At 37.5% G+C, this 18,586-nt stretch overlaps 1 protein-coding gene across 2 annotated transcripts in view; it reads left to right on the top strand.

Annotated features, from left to right (window-relative positions):
- Positions 1 to 8,571, top strand: part of LOC145271032 (nuclear valosin-containing protein-like) — a 41,202-nt gene extending 32,631 nt beyond the window's left edge. For both annotated transcript variants that reach the window (XM_080126587.1, XM_080126586.1), the window contains 5 exons: positions 846 to 930; positions 2,446 to 2,970; positions 3,727 to 3,811; positions 4,339 to 4,403; positions 7,899 to 8,571. In XM_080126587.1, coding sequence (XP_079982713.1) covers positions 846 to 930; positions 2,446 to 2,970; positions 3,727 to 3,811; positions 4,339 to 4,403; positions 7,899 to 8,111 — 973 coding nt within the window. In that variant the 3' untranslated portion in view covers positions 8,112 to 8,571. The remainder of the gene's footprint in view (positions 1 to 845; positions 931 to 2,445; positions 2,971 to 3,726; positions 3,812 to 4,338; positions 4,404 to 7,898) is intronic.
- Positions 8,572 to 18,586: the final 10,015 nt, after the last annotated feature.

The following is an 18,586-nucleotide window of genomic DNA, read 5'->3' as shown; positions in this document are numbered from 1 at the left end:
CCAACTAGTTAAAAGTACTCTTTTGGCAAGCATGCATATAAAGAGCACTTTTTTTTTTAGTCGGTGCAAATTACCCCTGGATTTGGTGCAATTACTCCGAAGTACGGTATGTAAATAACAAAGCGCTGTTTGCAATCTGTTTACATTGGACTTGCAATTTGTCATTTTGCAGAGGGAGGCAACTCTCGTTTACTAAGAGATTCGTTTACGTTTTCATTAAATTTTTGAGCGAGCAGCTATGGAACGTCGCAGACTGAGACACCAACGAGCGGTGACCACTCATCATCCAAACTCAAATCCTGTCTTCCCGTGCTCTATCTGTGTAAAGCAGTGTAGACGACGCATCGGGCTTCACAGTCATCAACGGAGACATAGAGTCAATTTAAAAAAAAAAATGGAGACATCGTCATCCACATGGATGGTTGGTTGTTTTTGTTTTACGGCATATCAACGTTTTTCAGGTTATTTAATGCCGAATCTAGTTATTTTGAGGAACGATTATTTAATGGAGTATATTTGTTTTTTAAGTCGGATTCTATTTAACTCATAGTTAGGACCCTAACAGGGTCAGAGTGGACCTGGGAGCAATGGCAATTAAAGGGTGGTTCCACACTCCCCAAGGCCCGCAAGGTGGGGGCCTCACCATCAGATATAGTTTTAGGTCATATCCAGGACCCCAGATGGATGGACTATCATAACTAACTAGCTAGCTTGTCCAATCAAATAACGACACTTTGTTACTGCAATACGATCAGGGGAAAAAAAACGTTATCTAAATATCTATCCAGTTATGTGTGAACTTGAAATTCTGATCTGATGTTTGGTTTTCCGTCTTCCTTCTCCAGATACAGTGAGGATTGCATCGATGCCGAAAGCGACACAACGGAGAAAAGCTTTTCCTCTGACAACGCTGATTACGTCATGTACAAGGTATTCACATTTTAACATCGACATTTCTTTTTGCGTTAACATTTCTTTATTGACTACGTGTATGTCTATGCAGTAGAACCTCGGGATACGGTGGCCCTAGGATACGTTGTTTTTTAGTTTACGATGTGGAATACAATGTTTTTCAAGCCCCTAGTTACGGTATTTGCCCCGCCTTACAGTGTTATTTATAATGTTATTTGATTATATACATGTGTATTATATATTGTACTGTATTTTGTGTTGTAATTTTTGATATGTACTTTTTTTTAGCCTCCACCATACGGCGATTTCACCTTACGATTCCAACCCGCGAACAGATTAATGCCATATTCTGGGGTTCTACTATATATATATACATATATATATATATATATATATATACACACACACACAGACATACATACATACATGTAGCCAGCATTGTATAATTGAAGAAACATATTTTCACATATATATATTACTAGCAAAAGTACCCGTCGTTGACTGGGTTCAAAAACAGCCTACAGAAAATGGACTCTGATTTATGAAAGTATGATAGGTTATCAAAAGGAAGGGTTGTAATGAGATAGCTTCGAATTTGGGGGTATCAAAACCAAAGCAAAATATGATGAAAGTAAACATAAAATAGATAAACCCCATAATTTGTTATACCATACCTGTTCACACTGAAACACTTATCACAATATTCTGTGGATCTATATTAAAAAACCTTGTTAAACTTTGTGACATATTTCCATTCTATGGAGGTCAAGCGCAAACGAACACCCCATAATTTTATTATACCATATTTCTTCAAACTGAAACATAATTATCAAAGTATACTTACGCAGATAGATATGAAAAGTCTTTATTAAAGTTTGTGCCTATTTCCATTCTATGGAGGCGAGGCGCGAACGCAGACCCTACAATTTTATTATACCATCCCTATTTAAGTTAAAACATACTTATCAAAGTATTATTATGTACATCTATATCAAAAACACTTGTAAACGTTTTTTTTTTACTTTTTAAATTTTTTATTTCCATACTTTGTGGACCAGGCGCGTATGCAGACCCCACAATTTTAATGAATCATCATTATGCCAGATCAAACATACCCATTCCTGTGTCTCGATACATCATTATATGTGATCAGTTTTCTATAATAGTCAACCATATAGGAGCCTATTCGTGACCAGACACAACAGACGTTCAGGTTTATATTATATTATATATATATATGGAAATTTCTCCTTTTATATATACCAATCCTTTAATTTATGAAGCTCAATGTAATTACAGAGCATATAACAAATAAATGACAAAAGTCTATATTCCAAATTTTAAGATGTTCACCATCTTACCATTTATTAATGCTTTATTCTGGAGTTCTACTCTATATATATATATATATATATATATATATATATATATAAATTATTTACTATAATAATTTTTTCCTGAGTTTTTATTTTTAATTTAAAATTTTTTTTTATTTATCATTTGCTATTCCTAACGTTTTCGTATTTTCCGCAGGACACAAACGCAATGAACAACTTCATGACCTCCATCTACCAGAATAACAAAAAGACGGAAAAATCCAGCAACGTCATGGAAGTACCAAATGAAACAAACGTTTCAAAACCGACATTACCAACCTCCACGCCTTGCAAGCGGGTTTCGTCTCCGGCCCCATCTCCGACCCTGTCGGTCCCTTCTGCTCTCACTGGCATGTCTAGTTCCTCGAAGACACCATCCCATCCACCCAGCCCTCATCACAAACCGTCTCTCACCCCTTTGTCCACACCAGTCGCCTCTTCCACTCCTTACATAATAAACCACTCTCCCATACATATGGCTTCTAACAACAAAAAATCCAATACTAATCGTTCTTATTTGGCAGATGATGTAAATTTGACCAAAAACAAAATGGTGGATGGAAATCGACTGAAAGCTTACGATTCCAAAAGGTTCTCAGCTCATGATGTAACCCCAACTCAACCGAATGAGAGGAGAAAGAATGCGACATCAGAAGTTGTCTCTGCCGTGAAGGCGTCCAAGGTTGGTATAATGTTCGGATTTCTATTACTTTGATCTTATAGTTTCGTATACATTCATGTCATGATTGTTGAGTTCCTTTGACCTCATCCCCCTACCGTCGATATCTCACTAATCGTAATTTTGCACGTGTCGCTTTCATGCAAATTATTATGATTGATAAGTATTGAAAATATTTGAGGATTTTGCTTCTGTTTCTGAATTTTTGAGATGAGGATTTGTTTTTAATATTATTTGGATTCTTTGGACTGCTGTTCTCATCTTGAATGTTATGGTTTATATAATCTCTAACCTTCACGTATGTCTTGTCGGATTCTGTAATCTTTTTGTCGAACCCTGGAAATCTTTCTATCGAACTCTGGGAATCTTTCTGTCAAACTCTGGGAATCTTTTTGTCAAACTCTGGGAATCTATCTGTTTAACACTACATTCAGATTCAAGTTTCTTAACAACAGCATCAGTGACAGTTGTTGCTGGTATGTATCGGACGACTTTTAGAAATTAACTTTGAAAATAACCTATCTCTGGCCAGGTCTTAATTTATCCATCTTTCTTAATTGATCCGTTTGCACTTAATGATCACAACTTGGATTTTTTTAAAATTTTGCACAAACATTAGTCATGGTAAAAGTAAATTTTTCACTTGTGAAAGGGGGACCCCACATGCTCAGCTTGTTAATTCTTATCCTTCAGGTTAGAGACAAGTGGTGAACTCCAATTAAAAACAAAGCCACTAATACTGCTTATTTATTTTTTTAGGATGCAGATGTTCCATCATCAAAAAGACCGAGATTGTCAGAACGTTCACGGCAAGAACAACCAGATAAAAATACACAAAGCAAAGGTAGGTTTTAAGATTAACTCTTAATAAAACTCTTTAGAGTAACTTTCAATTTGCATCTTAAAACGGTACACTTATATCCAGTCTATTGCTAAGGTCGTTGAACAAATGATTGGATCATTTTATCGCTCCAGAAAGCACCCAACTCCAGATACAAGCCTATATCTAAAATTTCAAGTGTGTAGACCCCAAATTGTCGAAGGAGTTTGGTAGGGTTGTCAACAGTCAAATTGTTGAACTTTGACCCCCTTAACAGCTTAATTTCTGGCCCAAAACCAATCACATAGATTTTCCCAAATCTCAGTACCCTGTATATCAAATTTCGAGTCTGTAGACTAAAAATTGACAGAGTTATTGCGTAGGGAAATGTACACAGACACGTTCACTTTTATAGATATATAGATTTGGCTTGTGTAAATTACATGATAAAATATTTGCTCTACTAATAAGAATTTTAGTATTGAACACTATCGGAAATATCTCTACTTTATTATTGAGTTTTAATTTATGTTATTTTTGTCTTTTTTTAGAGTTTGGATTTCAGATTTCAAGTACAACTTTTGCTGATGTTGGAGGTAATGAACAGTGTTTATTGGTACGTAATTATTTTACTTATTTCCATCTTTCTAGCTGCTTATATATATATCTGACTTTTTCTCCTTTGATCTTGAGCAAATGGTACAATGGGGAAAGCGGTGGCTGGTTACTTTTAATACATCTAAAACCAAACTTCTATCTTTACATCATCAACACTCTGATCCCTATCTGGCATCAATTGAAATGAATGGCTCTCGTCTTGGGGAGGCTCCATGTTTTAACAAACTTCTAGGCTTGACCTTTACTCCTGATCTGAAATGGAACACATGCATCAAATCCATTGCCAAGGCCACTGGAAAAATGGTAGGATCCTTCTACCGCTCTAGTAGATATCTCACTCCTGATGCAATTCTCTACCTATATAAAAGCCAGGTACGGCCAACGATGGAGTATTATTGCAACATCTTTTTTTTTTTTTTTTTTTTTTTTTTTTTATTCAATTTTCACTCCAAACAAGGCACAGTGCCACTTTGAAGCAGGGGGCTACTATTAGGGACTTAATTAGCTGGGTCATTATGAAGGGAGAAGAGTAGAAAGATGTTTGTTAACATTACACTTGAACTTCTGCATATCATTGCAGTTGGAAAAGCAGAATCCCGGAAGGGAGTTCCAAAGACCAGCAGTTCTGGGGAAGAAACTATTGGAGTAAAAGGCTTTCTTGCACCTAGGGATCTCTACTGTAAAGGGATGAGACCTAGTAGCTTGTCGGGTTTGTCGGGGGTAGTTACGTCGGGGAGGTACAAGTGTTTGCAGTTCGTCAGAGCATTCACCATTAAAGTATTTGTAGAACAGGCAGAGGGATGCCACAGTTTGTCGATGGGACAGAGGCTGAAGCCTAGATGACAGTTTAGGACCTATCAGGTTGGCGACTCTCTTTTGAACCCTGTCCAGGAGCGAGAGACAAGCAGCAGATGCACCAGCCCAGATGTGACAACAGTACTCCATACATGGGCGAATGGTTGCCTTATAGAGGTATAGGATACTGTCAGGCATAAGTAGTTTTCTAGCACGGTAGAGGGAGCCAACCTTCCTTGCAGCAGCCTTGGCAATGCTCTCAATGTATCTATTCCAGTTCATATTCCCTGTAAACGTTAGGCCGAGGAGTTTAAAAGAAGTACTTTCAGGCAATGTGTTCTTGGCCATTGCTATTGGTGGTAGAGAAGGTTTCTTGTAGTTATTGAAGGAAACAAGCTTAGTCTTAGCAGCATTGAATGTGACCGACCATTTTTGTCCCCATTCCACTACGGATTGGAGGTCATCCTCTAGTGTTTCTGCCATTTCCTTGGATATGTGTTCATTTGTTATAGAGAGTGGTGTCATCGGCAAATATACCCATCTCCAAAACAATTTTATCAGGGAGGTCATTTATGAATATCAGGAATAATAGAGGTCCAAGGATAGACTCCTGAGGTACTCCCGCATTTATGTCATATTGTTTGGATGTACGACCGTCGAGGACAACTTTGATTTTTCTATTACTTAAGGATTTAATTACTTTATGAATTCTTCCAGTGATTCCATATGATCTAATTTTCCTTAGGAGACCATCGTGCCATACCCTGTCAAAAGCCTTAGATATATCGAGGGCTACCGCTCTACCCTCCCCTGTTTTATCCAATGAACGGTATATACGTTCAGAAACTACAGTTAAGATATCTGCTGTTGAACGGGCTTGCCTGAATCCATATTGTTTGTCAGTCAGGAGTTTAGCAGCTGTTAGGTGCTGGACTAGGGCTTGATTAACTAAGGACTCAAATATTTTGGCGAAAAGCGGGAGGAGGCTAATGGGGCGATAATTTAGTGGGTCAGTTCTTTCACCAGAATTCTTGAAGACTGGTACTACAGAGGCAGTTTTCCAGCAGTCGGGAAAACAAGATTCGTTAAGGCATTTATTGTAAAGTTTGGAGAGAACTGGAGCAACCACGGCAGAGCATTTTTTTAATAGCACAGCCGGGATGAGATCTGGTCCACATGCTTTTGAGGTGTCTAGGTTTTTTATAATAGCATGTACCTGAGAAGGGGTGATTTTCAAATCGTCTAGTGTGGCGTCTGTTCGCAGAGGAAAATCAGGGAGTGAGTGGTGTACCGAGTTCAGTGTGGAGTTTGAGGCAAACCGACTGGCAAGCAGATTAGCCTTGTCAGTTGCCGTGCAAGCAACCTCATGATTGTTTGTTAATGGGGGAATAGTTGACTGCCCATTATTAACTACGCTTAACGATGCGCTTTCTGGTGGTTTCAGAGTAATCTGTCTTAGCTGTCTCTATCATTCTCTTACAATTATTTCTAGCTTCTATAAACTTCTGTTTGTTTGAGCTGGACTTATGTCAGTTGAATCTGCGGAACGCATGCTGCCTTTGACATATGGCAGCTGCACAAGCAGAAGTAAACCATTGGGGAGAGTGGGGCTTGCTATAGAATTTCCGTGCGGGAACATGTGTTTCAATAGCAGTTTTGAACCATTCAGTGGTCTCATTTGCACACTGTTTCGCTGGAAGAGTAAAGATATTTTGCCATGGGGCATCTCTGATGAGCTCCCTGATGGCTTCCCAATCAGCCTTTTTGTAATACCTCGTTGTTTTGAGTAGTGGGTCTTCAGTTTTAGGGCGAGAATTTAGGCTGATTTTTACCATTATCACAGCGTGATCAGCATTTCTGAGTGGGCTGTGGGCATTTGTTATACAGTCATTGGGAACCGTTGTCAGAAAGAGATCTAGAAGTGAGGCATGTTGATCGTGCTGGCCTGGGAAACGTGTTGGAAATGTAACCAACTGAGATAGGGAATGGGATAAAGAGAAGCTATGTGTTGCGCTACCAGCTACATCTGTGTGATTAGAGAATCCTAGCCAGTTACTGTGGTGGACATTGAAGTCACCAAATACATGTATTTGTGCGCTAGTATCGAGGGAGAGTGCTATATCTATGCTGTCTGAGACTTTGTTTATTAGGGTACAGTCTTGGTTTGAGGGAGAGCGGTAGAGAAAATACAAGTAGCTAATATTGTGTTGCATATTTAGTCTGAAGCACATAAAGGCCTGGTCCTCTGATTCTAGTTTTATTTCTCTAGTCAGGGGGAGGGTGTTACGAATATAGACTCCAAGTCCATGCATATGTCTGTCCGAATCCTTACGGTAGAGTGGGAGATAACTAGGCATGTTAAAGTGGTTAGAGGGAATGGAGGAGTGAAGGTTAGTTTCACTTAATGCTAAGATATCCGGGGTGTTTACAAGGAGAAATGACTCAACATCATCTAAGTTAGTTCTAAGCCCGCGGATATTAGTAAATGCAAGCCTCAAGGGAGGAGGCAGGAGATGCTAGAAAGACCTTATTATGCCTTGACAGAGTTTAAAACAGACTTCGTAATCTAGTGGTGGATGCCCTTTTCTCTTTTAAACGTTTTATTTGTAACACAACTTGTTCCCAGGTAACATCGGACCTGTACAACTAAATATAATAAGATATTTTTTTTTTTTTTTTGTTATTTTCATCTTTCTAGGATATATGCAAAATTCTGGTCCACATGAAACATCCAGAGATCCATCGTCAGCTGGGTGTCACTCCTCCACGAGGTCTTTTACTCCATGGACCTCCAGGCTGCGGAAAGACGTTACTGGCTAATGCCATTGCAGGGGTAAAAAAAAAAAATCACAATCTTTGTTTTTTAAATTTTTTTAACAGGCAGGAACATTTCCAGCGATCACCACTTTGAAACATCTCTGCCTTATTAAAAACGCGTAGGAACACGACGTTGTGAATGTGACCACACGCATGCATAAAAGCAAAGGAACTATGTTTACACTCCGTCGCGCTCGAATACGGTGATCAGTCCCGAAGAAGCAGGCAGGCACTATAAAGACATTTACCTGCCAATACCAGACCACTTTCTCTCCAAATTTTCAAGTGCAACACGTCATCATGAGACATTAATACACCCAGCATGGTTTTATGTGGGTCGCAAATTTGGAGTCGGCTTTCAGCTGTCATGTTTGCTGAATCTTCTAGATAGTTTTTATTTTTCGATAATTGTTGAGCATTTGTGCATTTTAGATCTGGAGGACACTTTTTTTCTTGACTGGATAGAGGTCCTAATAGCGAGTTACTATCCAGTCATGGCTGATGGAACAAGAACATGCTACCCCTATGAAGTAAATAAAGGGTTCCACTTGAAATTATGTCCAAATTCCTGAGTTCGCCAGAAACATTCCCGAGTTTGACAAGATACACCTAAAGAAGGTCGGAGGTTACATCGACTGAAACGTGAAAATCACACTCAAGATGAATCTAAATAATACGAGCTGATTTTATGTTCTCTCCTTCTGCAAACCAGGTGCTTTGCCTGGGTTGATCTGGTCAATATAAGATCTTTTTCTTTTCTTGTCGACAAATCATCCAATTCCATGATCTTTTTGTGGCCATCAATGACAGATTCATCTACTTCTGAAGAATTGATCTATGAAATGTTTATGCCATTGTTTCATAATATCTAACCAGTACTCCTGATCAGTGCTGAAGAATCCTTTGATTTACGACAACAGAAGCAGAGAGGACGGACCAAACACCGACCTTTTTTTTTTTTTTTTTTTTTTTTTTTACACAGTGATCACCACTTATAAAGGCCCGGAAGCCACTCAGGGATAAGGGTTATTGCAAGTACATTACGTTAGTGAGGAGATTTGCTGAAATGTTTACTTAAGGGGGCGGTTCATTAGGAATTTGTTAACATTGGACTTGAAGACATCCAAGTTGTAGTCCGGAGGGAAGCAGGCAGACGGAACAGAGTTCCACAGGCGTGCAGTTCTAAGAAAGAAGCTTTGTTCATGGAATCTGCGTTTTGATTTAGGCACAGATATAGAGTGGGGGAAATCTATAAGGTGGCCAGAAAGTGGGTGCTCATTTTAAGTTAAATTTACATGGAAACTGATCAACTACTTTTCGAAAAACTAATTTCTTCATATCATGAAAATCATTTTTTTGCGACGGAAACGGTTTTAAGATTCGGTTTTAGCACACCTAAATCTACAAAAAAATTATTTTCTTATATATGGACGTGAGACGGGCCTTAATTTAAAATAATACCAGCGTGTATTCAATTGAAATTTCTAAGTCCAAACAAGAGGGGACGTAGGTATAGGTAGATGAGAATCCTATAGACCAAGTCAAGTCAACGTGTATTCAATTGAAAATTTCTAAGTCCAAACAAGAGGGGACGTTGGTATAGGTAGATGAGAATCCTACAGACCAAGTCATCTCAACGTGTATTCAATTGAAAATTTCTAAGTCCAAACAAGAGGGGACGTAGGTTTAGGTAAATGAGAATCCTATAGACCAAGTCAAGTCAACGTGTATTCAATTGAAAATTTCTAAGTCCAAACAAGAGGGGACGTAGGTTTAGGTAAATGAGAATCCTATAGACCAAGTCAAGTCAACGTGTATTCAATTGAAAATTTCTAAGTCCAAACAAGAGGGGATGTTGGTATAGGTAAATGAGAATCCTATAGACCAAGTCAAGTCAACGTGTATTCAATTGAAAATTTCTAAGTCCAAACAAGAGGGGACGTTGGTATAGGTAAATGAGAATCCTATAGACCAAGGCAAGTCAACGTGCATTCAATTGAAAATTTCTAAGTCCAAACAAGAGGGGACGTTGGTATAGGTAAATGAGAATCCTATAGACCAAGGCAAGTCAACGTGTATTCAATTGAAAATTTCTAAGTCCAAACAAGAGGGGACGTTGGTATAGGTAAATGAGAATCCTATAGACCAAGGCAAGTCAACGTGCATTCAATTGAAAATTTCTAAGTCCAAACAAGAGGGAACGTAGGTATAGGTAAATGAGAATCCTATAGACCAAGGCAAGTCAACGTGTATTCAATTGAAAATTTCTAAGTCCAAACAAGAGGGGACGTTGGTATAGGTAAATGAGAATCCTATAGACCAAGTCAAGTCAACGTGTATTCAATTGAAAATTTCTAAGTCCAAACAAGAGGGGACGTTGGTATAGGTAAATGAGAATCCTATAGACCAAGGCAAGTCAACGTGTATTCAATTGAAAATTTCTAAGTCCAAACAAGAGGGGACGTTGGTATAGGTAAATGAGAATCCTATAGACCAATGCAAGTCAACGTGTATTCAATTGAAAATTTCTAAGTCCAAACAAGAGGGGACGTTGGTATAGGTAAATGAGAATCCTATAGACCAAGTCAAGTCAACGTGTATTCAATTGAAAATTTCTAAGTCCAAACAAGAGGGGACGTAGGTATAGGTAAATGAGAATCCTATAGACCAAGTCATCTCAACGTGTATTCAATTGAAAATTTCTAAGTCCAAACAAGAGGGAATGTAGGTATAGGTAAATGAGAATCCTATAGACCAAGTCATCTCAACGGGTATTCAATTGAAAATTTCTAAGTCCAAACAAGAGGGGACGTTGGTATAGGTAGGTGAGAATCCTATAGACCAAGGCAAGTCAACGTGCATTCAATTGAAAATTTCTAAGTCCAAACAAGAGGGGACGTTGGTATAGGTAAATGAGAATCCTATAGACCAAGTCAAGTCAACGTGTATTCAATTGAAAATTTCTAAGTCCAAACAAGAGGGGACGTTGGTATAGGTAAATGAGAATCCTATAGACCAAGTCAAGTCAACGTGTATTCAATTGAAAATTTCTAAGTCCAAACAAGAGGGGACGTTGGTATAGGTAAATGAGAATCCTATAGACCAAGGCAAGTCAACGTGCATTCAATTGAAAATTTCTAAGTCTAAACAAGAGGGGACGTAGGTATAGGTAAATGAGAATCCTATAGACCAAGTCAAGTCAACGTGTATTCAATTGAAAATTTCTAAGTCCAAACAAGAGGGGACGTAGGTATAGGTAAATGAGAATCCTATAGACCAAGTCATCTCAACGTGTATTCAATTGAAAATTTCTAAGTCCAAACAAGAGGGAATGTAGGTATAGGTAAATGAGAATCCTATAGACCAAGTCATATCAACGTGTATTCAATTGAAAATGTCTAAGTCCAAACAGGAGGGGACGTTGGTATAGGTAGGTGAGAATCCTATAGACCAAGTCAAGTCAACGTGTATTCAATTGAAAATTTCTAAGTCCAAACAAGAGGGGACGTAGGTATAGGTAGATGAGAATCCTACAGACCAAGTCATCTCAACGTGTATTCAATTGAAAATTTCTAAGTCCAAACAAGAGGGGACGTAGGTATAGGTAAATGAGAATCCTATAGACCAAGGCAAGTCAACGTGTATTCAATTGAAAATTTCTAAGTCCAAACAAGAGGGAACGTAGGTATAGGTAAATGAGAATCCTATAGACCAAGTCATATCAACGTGTATTCAATTGAAAATGTCTAAGTCCAAACAAGAGGGAACGTAGGTATAGGTAAATGAGAATCCTATAGACCAAGTCAAGTCAACGTGTATTCAATTGAAAATGTCTAAGTCCAAACAAGAGGGGACGTTGGTATAGGTAAATGAGAATCCTATAGACCAAGGCAAGTCAACGTGTATTCAATTGAAAATTTCTAAGTCCAAACAAGAGGGGACGTTGGTATAGGTAAATGAGAATCCTATAGACCAAGGCAAGTCAACGTGTATTCAATTGAAAATTTCTAAGTCCAAACAAGAGGGGACGTTGGTATAGGTAAATGAGAATCCTATAGACCAAGGCAAGTCAACGTGTATTCAATTGAAAATTTCTAAGTCCAAACAAGAGGGGACGTTGGTATAGGTAAATGAGAATCCTATAGACCAAGTCAAGTCAACGTGTATTCAATTGAAAATTTCTAAGTCCAAACAAGAGGGAACGTAGGTATAGGTAAATGAGAATCCTATAGACCAAGGTAAGTCAACGTGTATTCAATTGAAAATTTCTAAGTCCAAACAAGAGGGGACGTAGGTATAGGTAAATGAGAATCCTATAGACCAAGTCAAGTCAACGTGTATTCAATTGAAAATTTCTAAGTCCAAACAAGAGGGAACGTAGGTATAGGTAAATGAGAATCCTATAGACCAAGTCAAGTCAACGTGTATTCAATTGAAAATTTCTAAGTCCAAACAAGAGGGGACGTAGGTATAGGTAAATGAGAATCCTATAGACCAAGTCAAGTCAACGTGTATTCAATTGAAAATTTCTAAGTCCAAACAAGAGGGAACGTAGGTATAGGTAAATGAGAATCCTATTGACCAAGTCAAGTCAACGTGTATTCAATTGAAAATTTCTAAGTCCAAACAAGAAGGGACGTTGGTATAGGTAAATGAGAATCCTATAGACCAAGTCAAGTCAACGTGTATTCAATTGAAAATTTCTAAGTCCAAACAAGAGGGAACGTTGGTATAGGTAAATGAGAATCCTATAGACCAAGTCAAGTCAACGTGTATTCAATTGAAAATTTCTAAGTCCAAACAAGAGGGAACGTTGGTATAGGTAAATGAGAATCCTATAGACCAAGTCAAGTCAACGTGTATTCAATTGAAAATTTCTAAGTCCAAACAAGAGGGGACGTAGGTTTAGGTAAATGAGAATCCTATAGACCAAGTCAAGTCAACGTGTATTCAATTGAAAATTTCTAAGTCCAAACAAGAGGGAACGTTGGTATAGGTAAATGAGAATCCTATAGACCAAGTCAAGTCAACGTGTATTCAATTGAAAATTTCTAAGTCCAAACAAGAGGGAACGTTGGTATAGGTAAATGAGAATCCTATAGACCAAGTCAAGTCAACGTGTATTCAATTGAAAATTTCTAAGTCCAAACAAGAGGGAACGTTGGTATAGGTAAATGAGAATCCTATAGACCAAGTCAAGTCAACGTGTATTCAATTGAAAATTTCTAAGTCCAAACAAGAAGGGACGTTGGTATAGGTAAATGAGAATCCTATAGACCAAGTCAAGTCAACGTGTATTCAATTGAAAATTTCTAAGTCCAAACAAGAGGGAACGTTGGTATAGGTAAATGAGAATCCTATAGACCAAGTCAAGTCAACGTGTATTCAATTGAAAATTTCTAAGTCCAAACAAGAGGGAACGTTGGTATAGGTAAATGAGAATCCTATAGACCAAGTCAAGTCAACGTGTATTCAATTGAAAATTTCTAAGTCCAAACAAGAGGGGACGTAGGTATAGGTAAATGAGAATCCTATAGACCAAGTCAAGTCAACGTGTATTCAATTGAAAATTTCTAAGTCCAAACAAGAGGGAACGTTGGTATAGGTAAATGAGAATCCTATAGACCAAGTCAAGTCAACGTGTATTCAATTGAAAATTTCTAAGTCCAAACAAGAAGGGACGTTGGTATAGGTAAATGAGAATCCTATAGACCAAGTCAAGTCAACGTGTATTCAATTGAAAATTTCTAAGTCCAAACAAGAGGGAACGTTGGTATAGGTAAATGAGAATCCTATAGACCAAGTCAAGTCAACGTGTATTCAATTGAAAATTTCTAAGTCCAAACAAGAGGGAACGTTGGTATAGGTAAATGAGAATCCTATAGACCAAGTCAAGTCAACGTGTATTCAATTGAAAATTTCTAAGTCCAAACAAGAGGGAACGTTGGTATAGGTAAATGAGAATCCTATAGACCAAGTCAAGTCAACGTGTATTCAATTGAAAATTTCTAAGTCCAAACAAGAAGGGACGTAGGTATAGGTAAATGAGAATCCTATAGACCAAGGTAAGTCAACGTGTATTCAATTGAAAATTTCTAAGTCCAAACAAGAAGGGACGTTGGTATAGGTAAATGAGAATCCTATAGACCAAGTCAAGTCAACGTGTATTCAATTGAAAATTTCTAAGTCCAAACAAGAGGGAACGTTGGTATAGGTAAATGAGAATCCTATAGACCAAGTCAAGTCAACGTGTATTCAATTGAAAATTTCTAAGTCCAAACAAGAAGGGACGTTGGTATAGGTAAATGAGAATCCTATAGACCAAGTCAAGTCAACGTGTATTCAATTGAAAATTTCTAAGTCCAAACAAGAGGGAACGTTGGTATAGGTAAATGAGAATCCTATAGACCAAGTCATCTCAACGTGTATTCAATTGAAAATTTCTAAGTCCAAACAAGAGGGAACGTTGGTATAGGTAAATGAGAATCCTATAGACCAAGTCAAGTCAACGTGTATTCAATTGAAAATTTCTAAGTCTAAACAAGAGGGGACGTAGGTATAGGTAAATGAGAATCCTATAGACCAAGGTAAGTCAACGTGTATTCAATTGAAAATTTCTAAGTCCAAACAAGAGGGGACGTAGGTATAGGTAAATGAGAATCCTATAGACCAAGGTAAGTCAACGTGTATTCAATTGAAAATTTCTAAGTCCAAACAAGAGGGGATGTGGATATAGGTAAATGAGAATCCTATAGACCAAGTCAAGTCAACGTGTATTCAATTGAAAATTTCTAAGTCCAAACAAGAGGGAACGTAGGTATAGGTAAATGAGAATCCTATAGACCAAGTCAAGTCAACGTGTATTCAATTGAAAATTTCTAAGTCCAAACAAGAGGGGACGTAGGTATAGGTAAATGAGAATCCTATAGACCAAGTCAAGTCAACGTGTATTCAATTGAAAATTTCTAAGTCCAAACAAGAGGGAACGTAGGTATAGGTAAATGAGAATCCTATTGACCAAGTCAAGTCAACGTGTATTCAATTGAAAATTTCTAAGTCCAAACAAGAAGGGACGTTGGTATAGGTAAATGAGAATCCTATAGACCAAGTCAAGTCAACGTGTATTCAATTGAAAATTTCTAAGTCCAAACAAGAGGGAACGTTGGTATAGGTAAATGAGAATCCTATAGACCAAGTCAAGTCAACGTGTATTCAATTGAAAATTTCTAAGTCCAAACAAGAGGGAACGTTGGTATAGGTAAATGAGAATCCTATAGACCAAGTCAAGTCAACGTGTATTCAATTGAAAATTTCTAAGTCCAAACAAGAGGGAACGTTGGTATAGGTAAATGAGAATCCTATAGACCAAGTCAAGTCAACGTGTATTCAATTGAAAATTTCTAAGTCCAAACAAGAAGGGACGTTGGTATAGGTAAATGAGAATCCTATAGACCAAGTCAAGTCAACGTGTATTCAATTGAAAATTTCTAAGTCCAAACAAGAGGGAACGTTGGTATAGGTAAATGAGAATCCTATAGACCAAGTCAAGTCAACGTGTATTCAATTGAAAATTTCTAAGTCCAAACAAGAGGGGACGTAGGTTTAGGTAAATGAGAATCCTATAGACCAAGTCAAGTCAACGTGTATTCAATTGAAAATTTCTAAGTCCAAACAAGAGGGAACGTTGGTATAGGTAAATGAGAATCCTATAGACCAAGTCAAGTCAACGTGTATTCAATTGAAAATTTCTAAGTCCAAACAAGAGGGAACGTTGGTATAGGTAAATGAGAATCCTATAGACCAAGTCAAGTCAACGTGTATTCAATTGAAAATTTCTAAGTCCAAACAAGAGGGAACGTTGGTATAGGTAAATGAGAATCCTATAGACCAAGTCAAGTCAACGTGTATTCAATTGAAAATTTCTAAGTCCAAACAAGAAGGGACGTTGGTATAGGTAAATGAGAATCCTATAGACCAAGTCAAGTCAACGTGTATTCAATTGAAAATTTCTAAGTCCAAACAAGAGGGAACGTTGGTATAGGTAAATGAGAATCCTATAGACCAAGTCAAGTCAACGTGTATTCAATTGAAAATTTCTAAGTCCAAACAAGAGGGAACGTTGGTATAGGTAAATGAGAATCCTATAGACCAAGTCAAGTCAACGTGTATTCAATTGAAAATTTCTAAGTCCAAACAAGAGGGGACGTAGGTATAGGTAAATGAGAATCCTATAGACCAAGTCAAGTCAACGTGTATTCAATTGAAAATTTCTAAGTCCAAACAAGAGGGAACGTTGGTATAGGTAAATGAGAATCCTATAGACCAAGTCAAGTCAACGTGTATTCAATTGAAAATTTCTAAGTCCAAACAAGAAGGGACGTTGGTATAGGTAAATGAGAATCCTATAGACCAAGTCAAGTCAACGTGTATTCAATTGAAAATTTCTAAGTCCAAACAAGAGGGAACGTTGGTATAGGTAAATGAGAATCCTATAGACCAAGTCAAGTCAACGTGTATTCAATTGAAAATTTCTAAGTCCAAACAAGAGGGAACGTTGGTATAGGTAAATGAGAATCCTATAGACCAAGTCAAGTCAACGTGTATTCAATTGAAAATTTCTAAGTCCAAACAAGAGGGAACGTTGGTATAGGTAAATGAGAATCCTATAGACCAAGTCAAGTCAACGTGTATTCAATTGAAAATTTCTAAGTCCAAACAAGAAGGGACGTAGGTATAGGTAAATGAGAATCCTATAGACCAAGGTAAGTCAACGTGTATTCAATTGAAAATTTCTAAGTCCAAACAAGAAGGGACGTTGGTATAGGTAAATGAGAATCCTATAGACCAAGTCAAGTCAACGTGTATTCAATTGAAAATTTCTAAGTCCAAACAAGAGGGAACGTTGGTATAGGTAAATGAGAATCCTATAGACCAAGTCAAGTCAACGTGTATTCAATTGAAAATTTCTAAGTCCAAACAAGAAGGGACGTTGGTATAGGTAAATGAGAATCCTATAGACCAAGTCAAGTCAACGTGTATTCAATTGAAAATTTCTAAGTCCAAACAAGAGGGAACGTTGGTATAGGTAAATGAGAATCCTATAGACCAAGTCATCTCAACGTGTATTCAATTGAAAATTTCTAAGTCCAAACAAGAGGGAACGTTGGTATAGGTAAATGAGAATCCTATAGACCAAGTCAAGTCAACGTGTATTCAATTGAAAATTTCTAAGTCTAAACAAGAGGGGACGTAGGTATAGGTAAATGAGAATCCTATAGACCAAGGTAAGTCAACGTGTATTCAATTGAAAATTTCTAAGTCCAAACAAGAGGGGACGTAGGTATAGGTAAATGAGAATCCTATAGACCAAGGTAAGTCAACGTGTATTCAATTGAAAATTTCTAAGTCCAAACAAGAGGGGATGTGGATATAGGTAAATGAGAATCCTATAGACCAAGTCAAGTCAACGTGTATTCAATTGAAAATTTCTAAGTCCAAACAAGAGGGAACGTAGGTATAGGTAAATGAGAATCCTATAGACCAAGGTAAGTCAACGTGTATTCAATTGAAAATTTCTAAGTCCAAACAAGAAGGGACGTTGGTATAGGTAAATGAGAATCCTATAGACCAAGTCAAGTCAACGTGTATTCAATTGAAAATTTCTAAGTCCAAACAAGAGGGAACGTAGGTATAGGTAAATGAGAATCCTATAGACCAAGGTAAGTCAACGTGTATTCAATTGAAAATTTCTAAGTCCAAACAAGAAGGGACGTTGGTATAGGTAAATGAGAATCCTATAGACCAAGTCAAGTCAACGTGTATTCAATTGAAAATTTCTAAGTCCAAACAAGAAGGGACGTTGGTATAGGTAAATGAGAATCCTATAGACCAAGTCAAGTCAACGTGTATTCAATTGAAAATTTCTAAGTCCAAACAAGAGGGAACGTTGGTATAGGTAAATGAGAATCCTATAGACCAAGTCAAGTCAACGTGTATTCAATTGAAAATTTCTAAGTCTAAACAAGAGGGGACGTAGGTATAGGTAAATGAGAATCCTATAGACCAAGTCAAGTCAACGTGTATTCAATTGAAAATTTCTAAGTCCAAACAAGAGGGAACGTTGGTATAGGTAAATGAGAATCCTATAGACCAAGTCAAGTCAACGTGTATTCAATTGAAAATTTCTAAGTCCAAACAAGAGGGAACGTTGGTATAGGTAAATGAGAATCCTATAGACCAAGTCAAGTCAACGTGTATTCAATTGAAAATTTCTAAGTCTAAACAAGAGGGGACGTAGGTATAGGTAAATGAGAATCCTATAGACCAAGGTAAGTCAACGTGTATTCAATTGAAAATTTCTAAGTCCAAACAAGAGGGGACGTAGGTATAGGTAAATGAGAATCCTATAGACCAAGGTAAGTCAACGTGTATTCAATTGAAAATTTCTAAGTCCAAACAAGAGGGGATGTGGATATAGGTAAATGAGAATCCTATAGACCAAGTCAAGTCAACGTGTATTCAATTGAAAATTTCTAAGTCCAAACAAGAGGGAACGTAGGTATAGGTAAA

This window comes from Euprymna scolopes, chromosome 46 (genome assembly GCF_053919585.1).
Source record: "Euprymna scolopes isolate OS-2025 chromosome 46, ASM5391958v1, whole genome shotgun sequence".
Lineage (NCBI taxonomy): Eukaryota > Metazoa > Mollusca > Cephalopoda > Sepiida > Sepiolidae > Euprymna > Euprymna scolopes.
This window is presented reverse-complemented; position numbering and strand designations above follow the sequence as displayed.